Source organism: Macaca mulatta, chromosome 2, assembly GCF_049350105.2.
Source record: "Macaca mulatta isolate MMU2019108-1 chromosome 2, T2T-MMU8v2.0, whole genome shotgun sequence".
NCBI lineage: Eukaryota > Metazoa > Chordata > Mammalia > Primates > Cercopithecidae > Macaca > Macaca mulatta.
This window is the reverse complement of record NC_133407.1, coordinates 39,385,408-39,411,575: the sequence shown is the minus strand read 5'-3', so window position 1 is coordinate 39,411,575 and position 26,168 is coordinate 39,385,408. Positions and strand designations below refer to the sequence as shown.

The 26,168-nt window shown below is 40.5% G+C and overlaps 1 protein-coding gene and 1 pseudogene across 6 annotated transcripts in view; both read left to right on the top strand.

The window, feature by feature from the left end:
- STAG1 (STAG1 cohesin complex component) overlaps nucleotides 1-26,168 on the top strand; it is a 401,927-nt gene that overhangs the window by 342,143 nt on the left and 33,616 nt on the right. For all 5 annotated transcript variants that reach the window (XM_077991519.1, XM_015132094.3, XM_077991520.1 and 2 more), the window contains one exon: nucleotides 20,154-20,246. In XM_077991519.1, coding sequence (XP_077847645.1) covers nucleotides 20,154-20,246 — 93 coding nt within the window. The remainder of the gene's footprint in view (nucleotides 1-20,153; nucleotides 20,247-26,168) is intronic.
- On the top strand, nucleotides 1,487-8,097 carry LOC144338949 (putative uncharacterized protein C8orf44 pseudogene; annotated as a pseudogene). The gene is made up of 2 exons (XR_013413440.1): nucleotides 1,487-1,576; nucleotides 6,080-8,097. The product of XR_013413440.1 is annotated as a putative uncharacterized protein C8orf44 pseudogene (transcript).

Sequence of the window (26,168 nt, the reverse complement as noted above, 5' to 3'; positions counted from 1 at the left end):
TGGCCACATCTCTCAGATTATTTTGGAATCCTAACGAGCTACTCTCAGCACAGTGGTGAACTAGAAATAAACCCACTCCAGTTTCCTTCAGGGGCTGGGGGATTATAAGGAAAAGAGTCTGTCTTAAAATGTGTCATTGATTAAAATGGGGAAAAATAAATCTCCCATGAAAATTTATAACTATGACTTAGCTTTTGCGTAGGTTTTCACCTGAATTCATACTATTTTGATGGTAAAAAAGAAAGAAAAAAAGTTGAGATTTTGATTAAGTGTTCTATAATGGTGATATCCCCAACCACCTAACAAAATCAAATCCAAGTCTCTTCTGAAGGAACTTGCCTTAAAGAATTTTCCACAAGTAAAATCTTAAGCAAAGTGAGCTCACAGCAAAAATATCACTTGTGAAAACAACCATGAAGAGAATCAGACAAAAAATACTTCACATTGGAATTATCTGACACAAATATAAAATAAATGTTTCAGTTATTTCATGTGATGAGAGGCCTGAATGTAAGAAGCAAACATTTGATAAAGAATCAAATAAAGATATTAGTATGTTTGTATATCTTCCTCTTAAGAAAACAAGCTGTTTAAACAGTAAAGATGATTAATGCATTTGCATATAGAACCAACAGCTTGATATGGAGTGTTATTTTTTCAGAGTAAGAATTTTTTCTTTTCTGAGTAATAATTTGAGGATCTCTGCATTTAGAAAGTAGTAGGATTTTTAAATTCTTTCTAATTAGAAGAATGGTAATATATGGGTTAGCCTCTTGGTTTTTCTCTTTTATTAGTAATTTCAGTCTTAAAAAGCAAAAATAACAGTTAACCTTTTATTAGTAATGAAAGCCACTTTAAAACTGTTACAGCCAGGCACGGTGGCTCGCGCCTCTAATCCCAGCACTTTGGGATGCCAAGGCGGGCAGATCACAAGGTCAAGAGATCGAGACCAGCCTGGCCAATATGGTGAAACCCTGTCTCTACTAAAAATACAAAAATTAGTTGGGTGTGGTGGCGGGCGCCTGTAGTCCCAGCTACTCAGGAGGCTGAGGCAGGAGAATCGCTTGAACCCAGGAGGCAGAGGTTGCAGTGAACCAAGATCATGTCACTGCACTCCAGCCTGGGCGATAGAGCAAGACTGTCCAAAAAAAAAGGCCAGGCGTGGTGGCTCACACCTATAATCCCAGCACTTTGGGAGGCCGAGGCAGGCAGATCACGAGGTCAGGAGATGGAGACCATCCTGGCTAACACGGTGAAACCCCATCTCTACTAAAAATACAAAATAATTAGCCAGGCGTGGTGGCAGGTGCCTGTAGTCCCAGCTACTCAGGAGGCTGAGGCAGGAGAATGGCGTGAGCCGAGGAGGGGGAGCTTGCAGTGAGCAGAGAGATCGCGGGGCTGCACTCCCACCTGGGCAATAAAGCAAGACTCCGTCTCCAAGAAAAATAAAACAAAACTGTTATTACACTGCGCATGGTGACTCACGCCTGTAATCCTAGCACTTTGGGAGACCAAGGTGGGTGGATCACCTGAGGTCAGGAGTTCCAGACCAGCCTGGCTAGCATGGTGAAACCCTGTCTCTACTAAAAATACAAAATTAGCTGGGCGTCGTGGCGCACATCTGTAATTCCAGCACAAGAATCGCTTGAACGTGGGAGGCAGAGGTTTCGGTGAGCCAAGATCTTGCCACTGCATTACAGCCTGGGCGACAGAACGAGCCCCTTGTCTTTTTTTGAAATGTTCTTTATTGTAAAGTCAAAGGAGATTGAATTTATATATTAAAATTTGTTAGGATAGGTTTAATAATTTTATACAATTGCTTTTATTCTCATCCTTCTGATTGAATTTTTAGATATTTTTTCCCACAGACATCATTTTTGTTGAGTTACTTGCATTTTGGCTAAATATTGAATTTAGTAAATTTAGAATGTGTTATTCCCTAAAAATTTAGCATAATTCATGGCTAATTCCTCCTTGTAAATCTATTCATAATTTAAATTTTTTCTTTTTTTTTTTTTCTTTTTTTTTTTTTTTGAGATGGAGTCTCGCTCTGTCACCTAGGCTGGAGTGCAGTGGCACAATCTTGGCTCACTGCAACCTCCACCTCCCGGGTTCAAGCGATTCTCCTGCCTCAGCCTCCTGAGTAGCTGGGATTACAGGTGCATGCCACCATGCCTGGGTGTTTTGTATTTTTAGTAGGGACTGGGTTTCACCATGTTGGCCAGGCTGGTCTCGAACTCCTGACCTCAAGTGATCCGCCCACCTCAGCCTCCCAAAGTGTTGGGATTACAGGTGTGTGCCACTGTGCCCAGCCTAAATTTTGTCTTTTTACAACTATATTCCATAATTGGGATAATAATCTCTGTTCTTCAATCGACTTCTTTGAATATTTTCTATTTTTTAATCTTTTTACAGCAGAATTATTTTGAAATTCCTTGCCTATTTTTGCCTGACATATTCTCCTAATAAAAGATAGTTTTATTTTTTTATTAGTCACATTACGTATTTAATTAGCAATGCAGACTTTGTTGCCAGAACTAATTTTGTTTTGTTTTTGAGACAGGGTCTCACCCTGGCTGCCCACTGTCATGGCTCACTGTGGCCTCAACCTCCTGGGCTCATGTGATCCTCCCACCTCAGCCCCTGAAGTAGCTGGTACTACAAGCGTGTGCCACCACGCCTGGCTACTTTTTTGTTTTTGTTTTTGTTTTTTTGACAGAATCTCACTAGAGTGCAGTGGCGTGATCTTGGCTCACTGCAACCTCCGCCTCCTAGATTCAAGCAATTCCCCTGCCTCAGCATCCCAAGTAGCTGGGATTACAGGTGTCTTCCACCATGCCTGGCTAATCTTTGTATTTTTAGTAGAGACGGAGTTTCACCATGTTGGCCAGGCTGGTCTCAAACTCCTGACCTCAGGTGTTCCGCCTGTCTTGGCCTCCCAAAGTGCTGGGATTACAGGTATGAGCCACCACACCCGGCCACGCCTGGCTACTTTTTTACATTTTTTGTAGAGATGGGGTTTCACCATATTACCCAGGCTAGTCTCGAACTCCGAGACTCAAGCAATCCACCCGCCTCAGCCTCCCAAAGTGCTGGGATTACAGGTGTGACCCACTGATATTCTTTATGCCAGAAAGAATGCTGCGGCGTCTTTTATGTGCTTTATTCATTTGATTTACATTTATAGTTTTATGTGCATTTATAGCATATGTGAAATTTTTCTTACTTAGATATTTGTCTCAAGTTATTTCTTCTCATTTTGAAGTTGTTGGTAGTTTCTTTAAAAGTCCAAGGTGTATTCTGTAATCATCATACATCAGTTCTGTCTATAATATTAAAATGTTTCTCTAAGTGATAACCTTCAAAAGCATTAATTTTTAAGACACATGCAAACTTTAAAAATTCATGTTTTGGCTGGGTGCAGTGGCTCACGCCTGTAATTCCAGCACTTTGGGAGGCCGAGGTGGGCAGGTCATGAGGTCAAGAAATAGAGATTATCCTAACCAACATGGTGAAACCCCCGTCTCTACTAAAAATACAAAAATTTGCTGGGCATGGTGGCTCGTCCCTGTAGTCTCAGCTACTCAGGAGGCTGCGGCAGGAGAATCACTTGAACCTGGGAAGCAGAGGTTGCAGCGAGCCAAGATCGTACCACTGCACTCCAGCCTGGCAACAGAGTGAGACTCCATCTCAAAAAAAAGAAAAATCCATGTTTGAGGCTGGAAATGGTGGTTCATGCCTATAATCCTAGCACTTTGGGAGGCCAAGGTGGGCAGATCAGTTGAGGTCAGGAGTTGGAGAACAGCCTGACCAACATGGTGAAACACTGTCTCAACTAAATATACAAAAATTAGCCAGGTATAGTGATGCATGCCTGTAGTCCTAGCTACTCGGGAGGCTGAGGCAGGAGAATCGCCTGAACCCACAGGCGGTGGAGATTGCAGTGACCTAAAATTACGCCACTGCACTCCAGCCTAGGCAACAGAGTGAGACTCTTTGTCTAAAAAAAAAAAAAAAAAAAAAAAGATGAAGTATAAGAGGGGACTTTGTTGTTGTCATTATCTTATTGTTTTACATTTTGTTTGTTTGTTTGTTCATTTATTTGTTTGTTTTGAGATAGAATCTTGCTCTATTGCCCAGGCTGGAGCTCAGTGGCATGATCTCAGCTCACTGCAAGCTCTGCCTCCCAGGTTCAAAGGATTCTCCTGCCTCAGCCTCTCCTGAGTAGCTGGGATTACAGTCACCCACCACCATGTCTGACTAATTTTTGTATTTTTACAAAAGTTGGCTCAGTTTGTAATGCCAGGACTAACAGTATATGGAGGACTTCTGTGATAATGCACCTAAAACTCTATCCATTTTTTTCCCCTTTTTTTTCCTGAAGTTTAAATGTAATATGGTCGATATTGGGATACTTATATATGTTAAATATATTTAATATTTGTAATGTTGGTCATTTAGAAGCAACCTGAAAGTTTGTTACATAAAGTAATTTTGTTTTATTTTGTTGAGAAAATGTTAAAATGATAGTGAGGGAGCAAGCCAGCCAACTACTATCTGTTTTTCTTTCTGTAATCATTAATACATTTACAGAAACATTTAAATCTCTCAACAGGTCGCTTATATTTTTATTAATAAAATATGCTTATTTTTTTGGCATAAAATACAAGGTAGAGTTCTCATAAATTTCAGCTCTCCTACTTGAGCATATGTTCATTATAAAAGAAGAAATACATAAATAGTAATACAGACAAAATAAAACTGACTCTTACCACTTGTAGATAACCACTGCTAATGTTTTGGTGTATTTTCTTTTTTTCTTTCTTTTTTTTTTTTTTTTTTTTTTTTTGAGATGGAGTCTCGCTCTGTCACCCAGGGTGGAGTGCAGTTGTGCAATCTCGGCTCACTGCAACCTCCACCTCCCAGGTTCAAGCGATTGTCCTGCCTCAGCCTCCCCAGTAGCTGGGACTACAGGCGCATGCCACCACGCTTGGCTTATTTTTTGTATTTTTAGTAGAGACGGGGTTTCACTGTGTTAGCCAGGATGGTCTCGATCTCCTGACCTTGTGATCCACTCGCCTCAGCCTCCCAAAGTGCTGGGATTACAGGCATGAGCCACTGCGCCCAGCCTGGTGTATTTTCTTTAGTACTTTTTCTTTAATATATTTGTAATTTTATTGAGATTATAATGTACTTTCAATTTGTATCTTCTCTCCAATTAACACATTTTCTTCAGTTATTAAGAAAAGTTTATAGAGAATATTTTTAATATATACATAATCTATTGTGTAGCTATACCATAATTTATTTTACCTCTCTCCTCTCTTAGATATTTGGGTTTAAATATTTCTACTAATAAAATTAATGCTGTGATGGGCATTCTGGTGCAAAAAGCTTGTTCTATGTTTTTCATTGTTTCATCTTGTATTATATTCTTAGAAATGGAATTGCTAGGTCAATGATTGTGTATGCTTTTAAGGTTCTTGATGCATACTGCCAAATTGCTTTTTAAAGTGTACTTTTCTAAAAATTTTTTTCTTTTCTATTGTCATGAACACTGTCACTCAGGAGATTATGAGTGGTAGTTACAATTGAAGTTTAAATTCAAGTTATAATTTAACTCAACAGTAAACACTATTAAATGAAGTTTATGAGAAGACTGTATTAAGAAAAAGCTTCAATCGTTATTTGAAATGGAAGTGCACTAGGTTTCACCAATGGATATTTCCTCTGTTCCCCGAATTCCCAGAGTTGGAAGCTCTGGGGCAGTCTTACAGGTCATGCTCAGTATACTTTGCTCCGGTGCCCCCTAGTGCTGGTCCTGTAGAAGCAACCTTCATTTTTTCTTTGTAGAAGAAAACATCATTCTTCCTTCAGCTCCTTCTGGACATATACAAAGACATTTAAAGAGCCAGGCTAATAAGAGTTAGGGCTAAAATGGGCCGGGCGCGGTGGCTTATGCCTGTAATCCCAGCACTTTGGGAGGCCGAGGCGGGCGAATCACGAGATGAGGAGATCAAGACCATCCTGGCCAACATGGTGAAACCCCATCTCTACTAAAAATACAGAAGTTAGCTGGGCATGGTGGCGTGCACCTGTAGTCCCAGCTACATGGGAGGCTGAGGCAGGAGAATCCCTTGAAACCAGGAGGTGGAGGTTGCAGTGAGCTGAGATCGTGCTGCTGCACTCCAGCTTGGCAACAGAACAAGACTGTCTCAAAAAACAAAAAAAACAAAAAAAAAAAAAAAGAGGGCTAAAGTAATGCCCCTATTGCCTTCTTTGGCCTGCAGATCTAGAATTTATCCTTATTTTTTTTCTCTCCTGGGAGGAGCTGTTCTGCTTTCTGTAGTCTTATATTTGTGCTACTCTCTGCCTTACCCTGCGTGTTTCTATTCTAGACTGCAGTAGGGAGGACCTGGGCCAAACATCCCTACCTCTGGACCCTCACCCTGTTTCAAATCCTTTATGTCAAAGAAAGGTACCCTAGGTAGCTACAAGTCCAATCATCATTGAGTCGTTTAGCTATAAAATTTGTCCTTCCATCACTGTCTTGACTGAAGGTTCTCCTCTGAAAATTCCAACTTGTTGACCTTCAAACACACTGGAGAAAAGAGCAGTAAGGGTGAAGGTGGGACTGATAGTGGCCAAACCCCATGAGAAGACATGTTTAACCTTGCTATCCTTCCCACAAACATGCATTCCTACAAATGTGTTAGAAATAGGCTCAGATGTGTAAAAATCTACAGGCTGCTTTCTGTCGCTCTTTCTTTCCTCTTCCCTACGCATTCCTTCAGAATAGCAGTAAGAGATAGCTCACTAGAGTCCTGGCCCAGAATTCCTGTAATAACAAAATACAGATAGCAAACTCCCTATCTGCAGAGTTAACTGCTTTGAGAGGAAGGGAGTGGGACCAAGCATGAGAAATAATAGTGATCCTTGTAGGAACAAATTTTTAGTCACATGTAACCATTTTATTTCACTTCTTTTCTTAGAGAATCTTTTCCCCCACCTTTTATTTATTGGAAATTCTGTTCCATTAGTTAATTCTAAGCCTTTCCTTTCGGTCATTCCATCACTCCAGAGTTGTTCTTTAATACATGTATTCCTGTTAATATTACGTCCAATCACAAGTGCCTGATTGGCTGGTCTAGAAAAGTTAAGAGGAGAAAGATACAGGTCTTGTTTAATATCCATTTCATATTCAGCTCTCAGAATATTCATTTAAAAGAATCTGGAATGTAAAAGTAGTTGTCTCTTTATACCAAATTCAGAACTTCTCCAAAATTATATTCAACCCAATATTTTAAAATCCTCTGAAAACCAGAAATAAATATCTTCAATTTAGAAAATAACTTACAAGTCATGGTTTCAACATGCCATTAAGAATACCATGTTGTGTTTGCAGCCCTATTCCTGGGCCTCTGGATATAGAGGCTTGCTTCCTGGTAGGGAATCCCCTCTTTAAAAATAGCATAAGGGGCCGGGTGCGGTGACTCATGCCTGTAATCCCAGCAATTTGGGTGTCCGAGGCAGGCAGATCACAAGGTCAGGAGTTCAAGACCAGCCTGGCCAATATGGTGAAACCGCATCTCTACCAAAAATATAAAAAATTAGCCAGGCTTGGTGGCGGGCACCTGTAGTCCCAGCTACTCAGGAGGCTGAGGCAGAAGAATAACTAGAACCCAGAAGGCAGAGGTTGCAGTGAGTGAGCCAAGATCATGCCACTGCACTCCAGCCTGGGCGACAGAGTGAGACTCCGTCTCAAAAAAAAAAAAAAAAAGCATAAGATCGGGCGCAGTGACTCACACTAGTAATCCCAGCACTTTGGGAGGCCAAGACGGGCAGATCACCTGAGGTCAGGAGGTTGAGACCAGCCTGGCCAACATGGTAAAACCCCATCTCTACTAAAAATACAAAAATGAACCAGGTGTGGTGGCACACACCTGTAATTCCAGTTACTCGGGAGGCCATGGCAGGAGAATTGCTAGAACCCAGGATGTGGAGGCTACAGTGAACCAAGATGGCACCACTGCACTCCAGCCTGGGCGACAAAGCAAGAATCCGTCTCAAAGAAGAAGAATGATAAAAATAAATAAATCCAGCCTGACCAATATGGTGAAACCTCATCTCTACTAAAAATACAAAAAAATTAGCCAAGTGTGGTGGTGTGTGCATGTAGTCCCAGCTACTCAGGAGACTGAGACAGGAGAACTGCTTGAACTGGGAGACGGAGATCACGCCACTGCACTCTACCCTGGGCAACAGAGTGAGACTCAGTCTGAAAAAAAAAAATCAAATAAATAAAGTATAAGGCCCCCTCAGCCTCACTAGCCTGTCCACAATGAATGCTGTTTTTACCTATTAAGACACAGTAGCCTAGTTTACAAATACGCAAACTCCTTAAGACATTTAATACTGCATGATCTAAGTAACAAGGCAGGACTAAGAAGATTAATTCTAAATAACAAGTATTACATTGTAAAAATACGTTTTCACTAAGCTTTTCAGAAGCCTAAAACAATATTAAGAATATTTAGACACTTTGGGAGGCTGAGGCAGGAGGATTGGTTGAGGCCAGGAGTTCAAGACCAAGGATAACATAGTGAGATCCCATCTCTGTTTTTTAAAGTTATTATGTATAAAAAAAGAATATTTAGACAACATAACACTTTCTAGTACAGAGATTTGAGATTTCCTCCACCAAAATTGATGTTTCCTTTCCTGTCAGGTTATTTGAGTAAAAAGGAAATAGGTTTCTTATCCTGCTTAATATCCCCTAAGTGGTACAGTAATGCATTTTCCTTACTACAGTAGGTTTTTCAGTAAAATTTTTTTTTCCTAATAAGTAACAGTTACTAGGTTGTTTGTTAAATGACTTCTTGTTGCTTACACAATTTATATAAGTAGCTCCCTGCCAGTGTGGTGGCTCACACCTGTAATTTCAGCACTTTGGGAGGCCGAAGTGGGTGGATCTGGAGGCCAGGAGTTCAAGACCAGCCTGAAACCCTGTCTCTACTAAAAATACAAAAATTAGCCAGGCGTACTGGCGCATGCCTGTAATCCCAGCTACTCAGGAGGCTGAGGCAGGAGAATCGCTTGAACCCAGGAGGCGGAGGTTACAATGAGCCGAGATCACTCCACTGCACTCTAATCTGGGCAACAGAGCGAAACTCCGTCTCAAAAAAAAAAAAAAAAAAAAAAAAAAGCAGCAGCTCCCAGTTCTTCTGTTTCCAGCATTTTTGTGTGTGTTGGAGCATGGTCTTTGGAGTTAAAACTGAGTTTGAATTTTTAACTCCACTTCTTTACCACCTGTGGCAAGATAAGCAAGGTACTTCACCTTGAGCTTCACTTTCCTGATACATAAAATGAGAATGATACTCACTGCTGGATAAGTTTGTTGAGAAGATTAAATTGAAAGAAGTGTTTGAATTAACAGTAAATGTTATTTTGTTGGCATTAAATCGTAGTCTTTGCTTTGGTAATCTTCTCCCCTGTCCAAACCAAAATGAACTATTGAACTTTTGCCTGAGGCTATGGGCATACATAAACATACTTGATGGGTAGTGTAGGTTTGGGATACAGTGTGATAGATTTAGTCCTCCATCTGAATTTTTGGGATAATTTGGGAATTCAAGTCTCTCACTTTGGTCCTAACAGTCACTACTTTTCCCCTGTTCCTCTGACTCCTTCTTTAGCTTCCTTCATCTTTGTATACTACAGGAAAGAAATCAGAAGATGTTTTGGAACTACAGTAGGCAGCTTAAGGGTTCCTGGATCATAAGTGGATTAGCCTTTGAGGCAATGGCAGGAGTCAGCAGGTGGGGATTCAGATCGCCAAGAGCAGCAACAACACTGAAAACTAGGTATTACATTTGGGGTTTAAATATCCAATAGTTGTTTTATTGTATATTCACAAAAGTTGCACACTCTCCCCCTATTCTTCTGAAGAAAGATGCCGGTAGCAATTACTCTTACAAGAAAACAATCTCGGAAATACAGCATAGTGTTTACCCTTCCACAATGGTGGGGCCTTTTGTGTCTTGTTCTTTTTGTCACTTGTTCCAAGTGAATTAATTTAGTTCTCTTTTATATATAGTATGGATAATGACTGACTTCAGGTGAAAAGTAACTTAATGAGCCTTGTTGTATATTAGTCACTGTGTAGGTACAAAGAAACATAATACCGTTTGTCTCCAAAGATCTTTATAGCTCAGAACAGGCTTAGCAAACTTCAGACAGTGGGCCAAATCTGACCTGATGTGTTTTTGTAAATGATGTTTTATTGGAACACAACCATGCTCATTCATTTATGTACTATCTAGGACTACTTTCGTGCTACGCTGACAGTTAAGTAGTTGGATCCAGACCATATGGCCTGCAAAGCCTAAAATATTTACTATCTGATCCTTAACACAAAAAATTTGCCAGCCAGTGGCCTAATAAGTTAACTTCTTGGCCTCAAACTTTGTCAGTTAAAAAACTGTGTTTGCCTATTCTGGGTAAGCAGAAGTTTAGTTTTGTGCCTCCTTTTCATCATGAAAATTGATCACTAAATTTTTAGCAGGCTTTATTTTTTATTCTGAGAATTTTTATCTGGTCTGGGTCCTTGTTTTGCTACTTTACTGTTTTATTTCTGCCCATTCCAAAAATCTCTATTTGTCAGATAATGTTGAGCTAAAGTTTTATGTGTTTACTAATTAGTTTTTCTATAGCTTCATTTTCTGACTGTGATTATCTTAACAGTATTTCATAGTTATGGATGAAAACACAACTAAATTTGGTCCTCCACTAGGCACGTAAAATTTTGGAACAAAGCCTGGGCAACATGGTGGTACCCGGTCTCTACAAAAAAATACAAAAAAAAAAAAAAATTTTGGCCAGGCATAGTGGTGTGTGCCTGTAGTGCTGGCTACTATTGTAGAAGAAAATTAAAAGGAATGACACATTTAAAATCTGTATACTTCTGTTTGTGTGTGTGTAGGAATTAAACTCCCTTACCTTTCCTCGCTGACTATAATATCGTTTGCTGTTATGGGGCAGTCTACATTTAAGGTATTTTTTCTTCCTAAGATGTCAAATTTGAGCCTTTGTGCCTTTAGGAAAAAGCTTCTTTCTAACATAGCTTATATGATAAATTCACCATCTTAATTGTGCCTTCCATATTTAGGGTTCTTCATTGTTGGTATCTTGCTGACAAGACTGTTATTTTATTTTATTTTATTTTTTATTTTTATTTATTTATTTTTGAGACAGAGTCTCACTCTGTCGCCCAGGCTGGAGTGCAGTGGTGCGATCTTGGCTCACCACAACCTCTGCCTCCCAGGTTCAAGCAATTCTCCTGCCTCAGCCTCCTGAGTAGCTGGGATTACAGGTGTGTACCACCATGCCCGGCTAATTTTTTGTGTGTTTTTAGTAGAGACGGGGTTTCACCATATTGGCAGGCTGGTCTCAAACTCCTGACCTTGTGATCCGCCCACCTCGGCCTCCCAAAGTGCTGGGATTACAGGCATAAGCCACTGTGCCAGGCCAAGTCTGGGTTTTAAAAACATCAGCTTAATTTGTTGTTGTTGTTGTTGTTGTTGTTGTTTTTTGAGACGGAGTCTCGCTTTGTCGCCCAGGCTGGAGTGCAGTGGCCGGATCTCAGCTCACTGCAAGCTCCGCCTCCCGGGTTTACGCCATTCTCCTGCCTCAGCCTCCCGAGTAGCTGGGACTACAGGCGCCCACCACCTCGCCCGGCTAGTTTTTTGTCATTTTTAGTAGAGACGGGGTTTCACCATATTAGCCAGGATGGTCTCGATCTCCTGACCTCGTGATCCGCCCGTCTCGGCCTCCCAAAGTGCTGGGATTACAGGCTTGAGCCACTGCGCCCGGCCGAGCTTAATTTGTTGAAGAGGTTTCTCTTCTTGGCCAAGCATGGTGGCTAATGCCTGTAAGCCCAGCACTTTGAGAGGCTGAGGCAGGAGGATTATTGGAGCCCAGGAGTTCAAAGTCAGCTTGAGCAACATATCAAGACCTTGTCTCTACAAGAAATATAAAGTTAGCCCAGGTGTGATAGCACACATCTATATTCCCAGCCACTTGGGAGGCTGAGACAAGAGGATCACTTGAGCCCAGGAGGTCAGGGCCGCATTGAGCTATGATTGTGCCACTGTACTCCAGTCTGGGAGACATAGTGGGACCCTGTCTCTTCAAGAGGTTTCTCCTCTTATCTTGGTCAGTAGATCATTAGTAAACTGAAACTATCTTAGCCCTTTTATATATGGGTATATGTAGGTTTCAGTCTTCTAATTCTCGGTTTCACTAGATCTACCAGGAAGCAAAAAACCTTAGCCAGTCTAATAAAGCTACTTGCAAAATGGATACAAAATATAACCAAGATATCATGATTTACATCTCAGTGTGATCTTACTACTTAAGACATCTGAATTCCTTTCCACAGCTACTCTAGGAAAAAGTTGGTTTTCTTCATAGACAGGTCTCACTTTGTTTCTCAGGCCAGAGTGCAATGGCATAGTCATGGCTCACTGCAGCCTCAATCTCCCAGGCTCAAGAGATCCTCCTGCCTCAGCCTCCTGAGTAGCTGGGACTATAGGTACATGTCACCACGCCTGGCTGATATATTGTAGAGACAGATGTTGTTTTGTTGCCCAGGCTGTTCTTGAACTCCTGGCCTCAAGCTTTCCTCCTGCCTCCCCCTCCCAAAGTACTGGGATTATAGGTGTGAATTGCCCCACCCAGCCAGAAAAAGTGCTTTTAATGCCATGCTGCTTTCTAAAAATAAGATAAAATAGTGGTTTCATTTAGGAAAAAGAAATTTGAAAGGAAGCACCAATTTAAGGACAGTTTATATGGACTAAGAGAAGTTAGATAAAATAGCATAGATTACTCCTCTGTATTCACCCATTAGCTTCAGTTCCCACTCCTATAATCCAGGTAATCTGGCTAGAAAGGGGATTTGTGGAAGTAAAATTTGTTCTAGTTTCTTAAAATGACATTCTGTATAATCAGCATAACTTGTTCTTGTATTATTCTTTTTCAATGTCTAGTGAGTTAACTGGCTTTTTTGTTTATATATAAATATATTTGAGTAATTCAGCTTTCAGATTTCTTACTTTTTTTTTTGAAATGGAGTCTCACTGTTGCCCAGGCTGGAGTGCAGTGGTGTAATCTCAGCTCACTGCAACCTCCACCTCCCAGGCTCAAGTGATCCTTCTGCCTCAGCCTCCAGAGTATGGGATTAAAGGCGTGTGCCACCACGTCTGGCTAATTTTTTGTATTTTTAGTAGAGATGGGGTTTTACCTTTTTGGCCAGACTGGTATCAAACTCCTGACCTCAAGTGATCCACCCGCCTTGGCCTCCCAAAGTGCTAAGATTACAGGTGTGAGCCACCACGCCTGGCCTCAAATTTCCTTTTTTCTTTTTCTTTTAGAGACAGGGTCTTGCTCTGTTGCCCAGGCTGGAGTGCAATGGTGCAGTCTTCACTCACTGCAACCTACGCCTCCCAGGTTCAAGTGGTTCTCCTGTCTCAGCCTCCAGAGTAGCTAGGACTACAGACATGTGCCACCACACTTGGCTATTTTTGTATTTTTAGTAGATACAGGGTTTTGCCATGTTGGCCAGTCTGGTCTCAAACTCCTGACCTCAGGTGATCCACTCACCTCAGCCTCCCAAAGTGCTGGGATTACAGGCGTGAGCCACCACACCTGGCCAAATTTCTTACTTTCATAATGCTGCCTGTCTCTGCAAGTTGCCACATATTAATTTTATCATATTAAAGAGTCATTATAGCATAGTGGTTAAGACCACAGTCTAGAGGCAGACTGCTTTTGTTATTTCACTCTGCTACTTAATGGCTGTGTGTCTTTGGGCCTGTCCCTTAACATCTCTGTGCCTGTGTTTTTGTTTTTGTTTTTTGAGACGGAGTCTTGCACTGTTGCCCAGGCTGGAGTTCTGTGGCGTGATCTCGGCTCACTGCAAGCTCCACCTCCTAGGTTCATGCCATTCTCCTGCCTCAGCCTCCCAAGTAGCTGGGACTACAGGCGCCCGCCACTACGTCTGGCTGATTTTTTGTACTTTTGATAGAGACAGGGTTTCACCACGTTAGCCAGGATGGTCTTGATCTCTTGACCTTGTGATCCACCCGCCTCAGCCTCCCAAAGTGTAGGGATTACAGGCGTGAGCCACTGCGCCCGGCCATGCCTGTTCTTTATATGTAAAATGGGGGTGATAATACCAATACCTATCACAGTTGTAAGGATCAGTTGTTAATCTGTGAAAAATTTAGATTAGTGCCTGGCAAGTAGTCAGTGTGGATAAATGTTAACTTTTATTATTATTGCATTCTGGCCCAGATAAAATGAAGTAAGTTAAGCATATTTACTTTTTTTCATAATGAATTACAGCTATTATAGCAGATGAGAAGTGACAGTATCCATAATATAAGGAATGTAACTTTTTTCAAATTAAAAAGCAGCCGGTGATTTATATTTTAAAATAATTCATAGTAAATGTGCTAATTTTCACCTGTTTAGAACAAGCTCTTATAATTTGCCCTATTCTAAATCTTTTCATATTTCTTTTTCTTTTGAATATTATCTATTGTTCTTTAAGGGGTGTTAAGACGAAAGCTCACTCTGTGAGACATCTTTGCTTTCTTAATACTGGAGTCTTAAATTGGCAAATCCTGAACTAATTTCAAAATCTTGATATAACACCTTGAAAATGTATAGATATTTACTACCACGTGACCCAGGAATGGCAGCCTTCCTCAACTTGAGCAAAATCACAGTCTTGGGAATCATAATTCCCACTACTTAAATCAAATGAAGTACAGTAACATGCCAACATCATGAAGTGGATGAATAAAAGCACTGAGTTCTGAAATTCTCAAGACCCTAAATTCTCTTCCCAACTGTTCAAAGGATTTACTGTAAGAGATTAGCTAACTTTGTTAAGTATACAGTATCTGTGTTCATTTACCCAAATCTGTCAGTATGTATAATTCTCTCAGTTGGAATATAGTTACAATTAAATTAACTTTCTTGAGCACTCAATATTTAGGTTGCATCCAAATCTAGGCCAAACTTTATTGCTAAAGAAGGTCTTTAGTCCATCCCCACTGGAAACAAGAGGAAAAAATAATAACAATAAAGAAAGCCTGGCTGGGCGCAGTGGCTCATGCCTGTAATTCCAGCACTTTGGGAGGCCAAGACAGGTGGATCACCTAAGGTCAGGAGTTCGAGAGCAGCCTGGTCAACATGGCGAAACCCCGTCTCTACTAAAAATACAAGAAAAAAACCAGTAGCTGGGCGTGGCGGCAGGCACCTGTAATCCCAGCTTTTCAGGAGGCTGAGGCAGGAGAATCGCTTGAACCCAGGAGGTGGAGGTTGCAGTGAGCCGAGAGAGCACCACTACACTCTAGCCTGGGTGATAAGAGCAAAACTCTGTCTCAAAAAAAAAAAAAGCCTTTAATTTCTTCTGTTTCCTTGGTTGTTTCACGTTTCCAGTGTCTCTTAAAATACTACTGTTCATCAGTAGATTGCTTACTTATTTGTGGTATTAAATGTACTACTCTTTAGATGTTTTGGGAAGTAATCATTTTACATAAGACACATTTGCTTTGTGCTCAACCTTTAAAGGAATCTTTTGCCTCCAGCTCCTAAGATGACTGATTGATTCCCTATACTTTCTTACATATTAATCAAGAAATCTGAGGGAGTAAAGGAACATTAGTAACTCCTAGCATCATTTCTTAAAAACCCAATAATTATTTATTGTTTGATGAAGTGAACACATTATAAATTGCCCCTAGGATTGTGGTAAACATCCATATTAAGTATACCAACATTTCATTTGGTAACTATTTATTAAATACCTAGTATATGTAAAGCACTATTTTAGGTACTAACAATGGAACAATGTTCCTTTGAATACTGGAAGGTTTACAGGTTGACAACTATCTGTTCTCATTTGAGTTTCCTAGAGTTAATTTAGCAGAATCAGAGTTAACATAGAACCTCAGAATACCTAGTTCAACTCTCTTGTTTATAGATTTTAAAACTCTTCAATCCTGAGATGTAAAATAATTTTTCTAAGATCACATAGCTAGTTAATAGCATTGCTTGCTTTTTGTTCTTTTAGTTACTATTCATTCAGCAAACATTCTCAAATCTTTTCTCTTAAAAAGGTCAAGAGTGACCAAAAAAATCCATCATCAACCTGCAGACTTCTATCAGCCCCATCCTATTTTTCACTGACTTTTTATAATCATACTTTTTTGAAAGAGCTGACTTCTTCCTTATCTTCCTTTCAGCTCACTGCAGTCTTGACTCAGCACTCATAACTCTATTGAAAGTGCTCTCCCCAAGGTCACCCACAGCTTCATAGTTGCTATATTCCTGGGGCACTTTTAATCCTTATCTCTTTTATCTCTCTGTGGCATTTGTCATTGTTAATTATTCATTTTTTTAATGTTTTCTTACCTCCGGGATACCATATTCTCCTGGTTTTATTTCCACTTCTCAGATAATTTCTTAGATTTCTTCATAAGTTCTTCTTTGTCATTCGTCTTTCAAATATTGGTATTTCCCAGGATACTCACTGTCACCTTTCTCTGTGTATTCTCCTTGAGCAGTCTCATCCACTTCTGTCACATCTGTTGCCATCTAAATGCTGAAGACTTCCAAATCCTTCTTCTGACTCATATTCTTTCTCTTGGGCTTTGAACTCACATACGCAGCTGCCTACTAGACATCTTCAAGATATCTATTAGGGATCTCAAAATCGTCATCTCTGAAATTTAGCTATCACTGCATTTGTTCCTTTTTTTGTTGTTTTTTTTTTTGTTTTGTTTGTTTTTTGGTTTTGAGACAGGGTCTTACTCTGTCTCCCAGGCTGGAGTGCAGTGGTGCAATCTCAGCTCACTGCAACCTCCGCCTCCTGGATTCATGCGACTCTCCTGTCTCAGCTTCCTGAGTAGTTGGGATTACAGTCGCCTGCCACCACGCCTGGCTCATTTTTATATTTTTAGTAGAGACTGGGTTTCACCATGTTGCCCAGACTGGTCTTGAACTCCTGACCTTAGGTGATCCGCCAGTCTCAGCCTCCCAAAGTGCTCAGATTACAGGTGTGAGCCACTATGCCTGGCCTGTTCCTGTGTTTTTTATCTTGATGACTTAATACCACAATTCATCTAGTAGGCAGCTCCCTAGAAATTAAGGAGTAATCAGCAGCAGCCTCTACCCGATTACTCCCTAAATTCTATCAGTTCTAGTGCTTTATCTTTCATCCATCCACATCTTTAGAGCCAATATTTTATTTTCAGGCCCTTATTCTAAATTATCCCTGGCTGGGCACAGTGGCTCACACCTGTAATCCCAGCATTTTGTGAGGCCGAGATTGGCTGATCACGAGGTCAGGAGATCAAGACCATTTGGCCAACATGGTGAAACCCCTTATCTACTAAAAATATAAAAATTAGCCAGGCATGGCAGTGCGCACCTGTAGTCCCAGCTACTCGGGAGGCTGAGGCAGCAGAATTGCTCGAACCCTGGAGGCGGAGGCTGCAGTGAGCCGAGATCGTACCACTGCACTCCAACCTGGGTGACAGAGCGAGACTCCATCTCAAAAAAAAAAAAAATTCGTATGGCCTTTATTAATATGCAATAAAATACACAGTAATGATTAAGAACATGGACTTTAGAGTCAGGGAGTCCCATGTTTAGATCCTTGCTCTGTCACTTAGCATCTATGGGTGCTGTGAATATCAGTTTTCTTGTCTGTAAAACAGGAATATTGCAATTTACTTTGTAGAGTGATGATGAAATGTAAATTTATGGTCCTGGGAACACAGTATGTGGTGCATGTAAGCTCTCAATGAAAGATGTGACTACTCTAACTGACCTATTGGACATCATTCTCCATTGTGTTTAGAATGAGTCATTTACACAAAATTTTAGCACTCTCATGCTAAAAATCCTTCTTCAGTAGTTCCTTATTGCCAGCAGGACAATATCCAAATGACTTAACTGATATTTTAAATGGTCTTCTATGTAAATGCAAATGGTTTTATTCCTCTTTAGCTTTTTTTCTTGCTGCTGTCTTCCCTATTTATACCCCAGCTACACTACAATAAATTAACAGTTCCTCAAAAGCACCTCTGCACTTTTTTTTTTGGTTTTTGTTTTTCTGTTTTTGAGATAGAGTCTTGCTCTGTTGCCCAGGCTGGAGTGCAGTGGTGCAATCTCGGCTCACTGCAACCTCCACCTCCCAGGTTCAAGCCATTCTCCTGCCTCAGCTTCCCCAGTAGCTGGGATTACAGGCATGCACCACCACACCCGGCTAATTTTTGTATTTTTAGTTGAGACGGGGTTTCACCGTGATGGCCAGACTGGTCTCGAACTCCTGACCTCAGGTGATCTGGCCATCTCAGCCTCCCAAAGTGCTGGGATTACAGGCGTGAGCCACCGCACCTAGCCACCTCTGCACTTTTGAATATCTATGCATTACCTGGAATACCTTTTTCTGTAGCTAGATTATTTTTCTCCTTCAGGACTCAGCTTACATGTTATCTTCTTTGGGAACTCTTTCATGACTACTTTTGACTCTGACTTAAGTTTTCCAACATGGGGCCCATGTCTTCTCCTACCATAGCACTCCTTACACTATATTGTAGTTGCCTGTTCCCTCATCTGTTTCCTTCAATGTATTTTGAATGTTTAAAATTAAAGAAGTTTCAGGAACGTTGAAGTTTAGTTATTAGATATTTATCTGCAGAAACATGAAAAATTCTCAAGAGGGTGTCCTTTTTACTGCTGTGCACAAGATAAACTTGCTCCTTCTTACACATACTACCCTCATGTTAGCAAAAGGAAATATGTATGTAATTTTTGAAGTGTCATTATTTGGGATGTAAAGATCCCCAAAAAGACTCAGTGCTGTCATCTGTATAAAATAGAGTAGCTTAAAGAGTTTTAGTTGAGTACTTTTTAAGTGTTTCTACATTAGCCTTTGCTCAGATAATTAGTCTTCATTGCTGTTTTAAATGTTGGTATTTGCATGTGTCTTACTCATTAGTCAGTGAGAAGAATATGAGCTCTTATATCAGATAGTCCTAGTTTCAACCCCTTGCTAATAATTACTGTTTCTTAGGATCAATATAAACACTAAACTATATAATAGTAAGCCCTTAAACCAGTGCCTGGTGGGTTGTAGGCACTCGATAAATTTAAAAAATGTTAAGACAAGGTCTTGCTCTGTCACCCAGGCTAAAATGCAGTGGCACAATTATGTCTCACTTCAGCCTCGACCCCATGGGCTCAAGTGATCTTCCTACCTCAGCGTCCCCAGTAACTGGGACTACAGGTATTCTCCACCATGTGCAGTGAATTTTCTGTGTTGCCCACACTGGTCTCAAACTCTTGGATTCAAGCAATCCTCTCACCTGGGCCTCCCAAATCACTGGGATTACAGGCATGAGCCACTGCACCCGACTTGAAATTTCCTTTTGGACTTTTCAAATGTTCCTTATGGAATCTTATGTGGCCATCTAATTAAATCTGTTTACCCATCCAACCTTAGATTAAAGCCCATCCTCCTATGAAGATTTCTCCAACTTTGCTACAGTTAGAGTTAATACAATAACTTCATCTCCGTAATTGGTCTGTCTGCTAGAATGTTAACTATTTGAGGGCATGGCACTGTCTTACATTTATCTTTCTTCCCCTGACATTTTGCAGAGTGCTGAGATATAAGAGAATATAAGATAAATTCAGTACACATTTGTTGCCTAATTGAGTTTTTTCAGTGTGCTGCTCTGCCGCCTCACTTTACTAGCAGTAATGTGTGTCACAGGAATGACTAACAATCTTAATCAACCTAAGTAAACCATATTTATAAAGGAAATTTGTTGAAAGCAATCATACTGAGTATTCCATAGCTAACTCTAACTGTTTCAGAGTGTCAGTGTCACTGCCCCTTCTATTGGGACAGATAACTAAGAAATGAATACATTAAATGGTTCCCAACATTAAATTTGGTTATATGAATTTCCTTGAGAATAAACCAGTTTTGCTATTTTCCACTTATTGTTTCTTCTAGATCAGTTTTCTGTGATCCTGTAATTCATTCTCGCAAATTTGAATGTGTCTTACAGGAGGATTTGTTGGTATTGAGGAAAACAGTGAAATCCTTTTTGGCTGTTTGCCAGCAGTGCCTGTCTAATGTTAATACTCCAGTGAAAGAACAGGTAAGAAATTATCAGTAAGAGCTCTCAATAAAATCAACTCAAATACAGTAATGAACATTAAGAAGATACAATTTTTGCCGGGCGCGGTGGCTCACGCCTGTAATCCCAGCACTTTGGGAGGCCGAGGCGGGCGGATCATGAGGTCAGGAGATCGAGACCATCCTGGTTAACAGGGTGAAACCCCGTCTCTACTAAATATACAAAAAAAATTAGCTGGGCGTGGTGGCGGGTGCCTGTTGTCCCAGCTACCCAGGAGGCTGAAGCAGGAGAATGGCGTGAACCTGGGAGGCAGAGCTTGCAGTGAGCCAAGATTGCGCCAGTGCACTCCAACCTGGGCGACAGAGTGAGACTCCGTCTCAGGGGAAAAAAAAAAAATGATACAATTTTTTTATGGCAGTTCTTAGTACACATGTTCATTCCTAACATTTACTGGACCTAGAACAAGACTGTAGATGTGTGAATATTTATATTATAAAGCAAGCTAACAAACTTATTATATAATATACATTCTTTCCTTTTACTTTCACAAGTATATTGTCATCAGCTGGAAGGGCAGGTTGAAATGTAGACTTTTTGACTCCGAAGAATTCTACACCAGAATGGCCCGGTGCAGTGGCTCACGCCTATAATCCCAGCACTTTGGGAGGCCAAGGCTGGTGGATCACGAGGTCAAGAGATCAAGACTATCCTGGCCAACATGGTGAAACCCCATCTCTACTGAAAATACCAAAAAAATTAGCCAGGCATGGTGGCAGGCACCTGTAATCACAGCTACTTGGGAGACTGAGGCAGGAGAATCTCTTGAACCCGGGAGATGGAGGTTGCAGTGAGCCAAGATCATGCCATTGCACTCCAGCCTGGGCAAAAAGAGCGAAACTGTGTCTCAGAAAAGAAAAAAAAAAAAATTCTACACAGAATATTGAGTGTCTGGGGAGCTGACATATGACATACCCTTTTATCATCTTACCTTCAGCTCCTTCCCACACCAGTTAGAGTTTCTAACACATGCATGCCAACACTTTAGCCCCGCATTGAAACTCTGTCCATACCACCTGCCCAAACAGCTGCCCATTGACCACCCAGAGGCCTAGTAATATGTACATTGGGTCTGCAGTATGCCTAAAGAAGAGGCCTTTGCAGGCTCAGACAACAGGCTCAGGACTGTTAGGGCAAGGAGTCTCTGAGTCCCTATACTTGGACAGTGGCGTAGAAGTGGGGTTTGGTAAGCAGGTGGACATATCCTATTGGTCTAATAGATTCCTCATTTCTTGCAGAGGGGCAGGGTCAGGGTGGGCCAGGGAAATACTGTTTCCATGATGTGATTTTGTAAACTATTTTTTAAATAGACTGTTGTATTGGGGAGTACATTTGTGTAAAACAATGTGTATTTTCCATACTATTTCTTATTTGGATATTGGGCTAGAGTCAGTTAATCTGGTGAAAGAGTACAGTATTACTTATCCTTTGCTATCTCTTCTTACAAATAGTGACAAGTATCTTTATTGAGTTATCAGCATTTAACTTAAAATGGAAACAGAGATGGTCTTCCCTAAACCTTATTCTTTAAATATTCAGAAGACTGCTTATGCTGTGGAGAAATACCCAGCTCTGCCTTTTATTTTATTATTTTTATTTTTTTTATTTTTATTTTTTAACTTTTTATTTTATTTTGAGACGGAGTCTCCCACTGTCGTCTGGGCTGGTGTGCAGTGGCGCAAACTCAGCTCACTGCAACCTCCACCTCTCAAGTTCAAGCAATTCTCCTGTCTCAGCCTCCCAAGTAGCTGGGATTACAGGCGCCCACCACCACACCTGGCTAATTTTTTTGTATTTTTAGTAGAGACGGGTTTCACTATGTTGGCCAGGCTGGTCTCAAACTCCTGACCTCATGATCCGCCTGCCTCGGCCTTCCAAAGTACTGGGATTACAGGTGTGAGCCACTGCACCCGGCCTAGCTCTGCCATTTAAACCCCAAATCCAGTGTTTCTGCATCATACCTGCTTGGTGATGTCCAAAACTATGGCCTTCTGGTTAAAAAGTATTTCCCCTGGATTCTCTTTATGCTCCCCTTTTTTCAAATGGCTCTTTCTAAATACCTTAGTATATTTCATGGTTATGCTGTCAGGGCGCGAATTGCCAAGACTCTTGCTGCAGTTGGACAACCAGATATACAGGCATTCCAAACTAAATGCCAAAATTGTGTTTTCCCATAGAAATCAACTTTGGAGGGGGCAGTGTTAGTGGATTGTTGGGAGGTTTCAGAGCCCTCAATTATCCCACAACAAAATCTTTCCATTGTAACAAACTGATCAGACCCATTTATTTCACTCAATTCATTAAACAGGGCAAATTTGGCACCATACCTATAATGTGTACAAATGTATTCAGTTTCTTTATATAATTAAATTTGTTTGTAGGCCTTATTAGATACTGGTTTTTATATTAATGGTTTTCTAATACAGTCATGCACCACTGAACAACAGGGATACATTCTGAGAAATGTGTTGTTAGGCAATTTCATCATTGTATGACCATCATAAGAGTATATTTACATAAACAAATAGTATTGCCTACCACATGCCATTGCTGTATGGTATAGCCTATTCCTCTTAGGCTACGATCCTGTACTATAATACTATACTGAGTACTATAGATAATTATAATACAACGGGTATTTATGTATCTAAACATATCTAAAATACAGTATAAAAGATTTTAAAATGGTACACTTACCATAGGAATGGAAGTAGCTCTGAGTGATTGAGTGAGTGAATGAGTGAGTGAGTGATTGGTGAATGAATAGGAAGGCCCAAGACATTACTATACACCACTGTAGACTCTATATGTACCATACACTTAGACTACACTAAATTAATTAAAATGTTTTTCTTGGCTGGGCGTGGTGGCTCATACCTGTAATCCCAGCACTTTGGGAGGCCGAGGCAGATGGATCACGAGGTCAGGAGATCGAGACAATCCTGGCTAACATGGTGAAACCCTGTCTCTACTAAAAATACAAAAACAAAATTAGCCAGGTGTGGTGGAGGGCACCTGTAGTCCCAGCTACTCGGGAGGCTGAGGCAGGAGGATGGTGTAAACCCAGGAGGTAGGGAGCTTGCAGTGAGCCGAGATCTAGCCACTGCACTCCAGCCTGGGCGAAAGAGGGAGATTCCGTCTCAACAACAAAAAAATGTTTTTCTTTCTTCAATAATTAATTAACCTTATCATACTGTAATTATTTTGCTTTATAAACTTTTTAATTTTTTTAACTTTTAAACTCTTTTGTAATAATACCTAACACACAACACATTAAACAGCTGTACAAAAAAAAAAATTTTTTTTTTTTGAGACAGAGTTTTGCTCTTGTTGCCCAGGCTGGAGTGCAGTGGCACAATCTTGGCTCACCCCATCCTCCACCTCCCAGATTCAAGCGATTCTCCTGTCTCAGCCTCCCTAATAGCTGGGATTACAGGCATGAACCACCACACCTGGTTAATTTTGTATTTTTAGTAGAGATGGGGTTTCTCCATTTTGGTCAGGCTGGTCTCGAACTCCTGACCTCAGGTGATCCGCCCACCTTGGCCTCCCAAAATGCCAGGATTACAGGTGTGAGCCATCGCGCCTGATCAAAATATTTTTTTCGTATATCCTTATTCTAGAAGCTTTTTTTTAATTTATTTTTTAAGACAGAGTCTCACTTTGTCACCCAGGCTGGAGGGCAGTGGTGTGATCTTGGCTCACCACATCCTCTGTCTCCTGGGTTCAAATGATTCTCATGCCTCAGCCTCTGAACATAATTGGGATTACAGGCGTGTGGCTACCATGCCTGGCTAATTTTTGTATTTTTTAGTAGAGACAGGGTTTCACCATGTTGCCAAGCTAGTCTCAAACTCCTGGCCTCAAGAAATCCACCTATCTCAGCCTCCCAAAGTGCTCGTATTAACAGGTGTGAACCGCTGCATCCAGCCTATTTAATTAAAAAAAAAAAAAAAAAACATTTTTGTTAAAAAATAAGAAACAGGCCAGGCGTGGTGGCTCATACCTGTAATCCCAGCACTTTAGGAGGCTGAGGTGGGTGGATCATCTGAGGTCAGGAGTTCGAGACCAGACTGACCAATATGTTGAAACCCCATCTCTACTAAAAATACAAAAAAATAGCTGGGTGTTGTGGCATGCACCTGTAGTCCTAACAACTTGAAAGGCTAAGACAAGAGAATGGCCTGAACCCAGGAGGCAGAGGTTGCAGTAAGCCGAGATCGTGTCACTGCACTCCAGCCTGTGAGAAATGGGAAAGTTCTTCAAAGATTATAAAAAGTCACAATTTCTTACTATAAGATTGCTATCCAGTGTGTGTGTGTGTGTGTGTGTGTGTGTGTGTGTTCTCAATCACAATTTCTTACTATAAGATTGCTATCCTGTGTGTGTGTGTGTGTGTGTGTGTGTGTGTGTGTGTGTTCTCAATCAGCTGCCTTAGCTTGCTCCAGCATGCCTGGACAGAACTAGACAAGCTCCAGCCCATAGTGCATGCCATTCCTTATTTGGAGATGCTTAACTATCCCTGGGCAACTTCCTTTTCTTTCTTTGTTCTGTCCCCCTTACCTAATTGAGAAAGTTTTAAACTAATAGCCAGTCGGGTAAAGTGTAAAATGTGAGGTCCTATTCCAGCCAATGGAAACTGGACACAGCAGTAGGGTAGACGTGTCAGTCTCCTTTGGGTAGGAGGGTAGAGTGTGCTCTCGTGACTGGACAGTTATTGAGTAGCACCCTTTCTGCAGAAAGTAAAGCTCGCCTTTACTTTCATTGTTCATTTGTTTCATCATTTGTTCCCATGTTAATTCTTTTTTTGTGTGACACCAAAAACTTCATTCCCAGCAAGCCTGGGTGACAGAGCAGGACGCTGTCTTTAAAAAGAAAAGAAAAGAAACACACACATTAGCCTAGGCCTACAAAGTGTCATAATTACCAGTATCAGTGTCTTCCACCTCCCACACGTCTCATTGGAATGTCTTCAGTGGCAGTATTTTGCATGGAGCTGTCCTATCCTATGATAACAATGCATTCTTCTGGAGTACCTCCTGAAGGACCTGCCTGAGGATGTTTCACAGTTAACTTTTTTCATAAGTAGGAGTACACTCCAAAATCATGATTAAAAGTGTAGAATAGTACAATACAGTATAGTATAGTATAGTATAGTATAGTATAGTATAGTATAGTAAATACATATGCTGACAACATATTCATTATCCTCAAGCATTAAGTTCTATACACAAGTTGTATATGCTATGCTATTATATGACTGGCATCATAATACACCAGCATCACCACAAACAACATCACAACAAACTTGTGAGTAATGTGTTGCACCACAGGGTTATGTAGCTACTACATCACTAGGTGATAGGAATTTTTCAGCTCCATTACAAGCTTATGGGATCCACCATCATGTATATGCAGTCCATTGTTGACGGAAACATCAATGTGCAGTAGTACACTGACAGAATTTTTTAACATCAGAATTTTTAGAAGTATTCATTATACTATGTTGAATTAGAGTTTCAAATTTTATGCTAATTTGATTAAGCAGTATACAATTGATTTCTAATCTTTGTTATAATCTGTTATATCAATTTTGTATTTCCAGAGTTGAGTTAAACTCATTTTGTTCTTTTGACCTGTGATCAACATCTTGCTTAAACTCATTTTTTAAAAGTTCAAGTCAAACTATCTTAATGAGCTGTTTTTGAGTTGATAAAGCAGAGTAAAAGAAATAGGTTATATTTGGGAAAAGTCTTAAATAAGACAAGTGTTTAGTGAGAAAAAGTAATTTTATTAAATTTGGAAATTGTAACTAAATATTTGGAATTTAAATACTTAAAATTTATATTATGGTATTGCTATTAAACTATGTTTTAATTTCATATG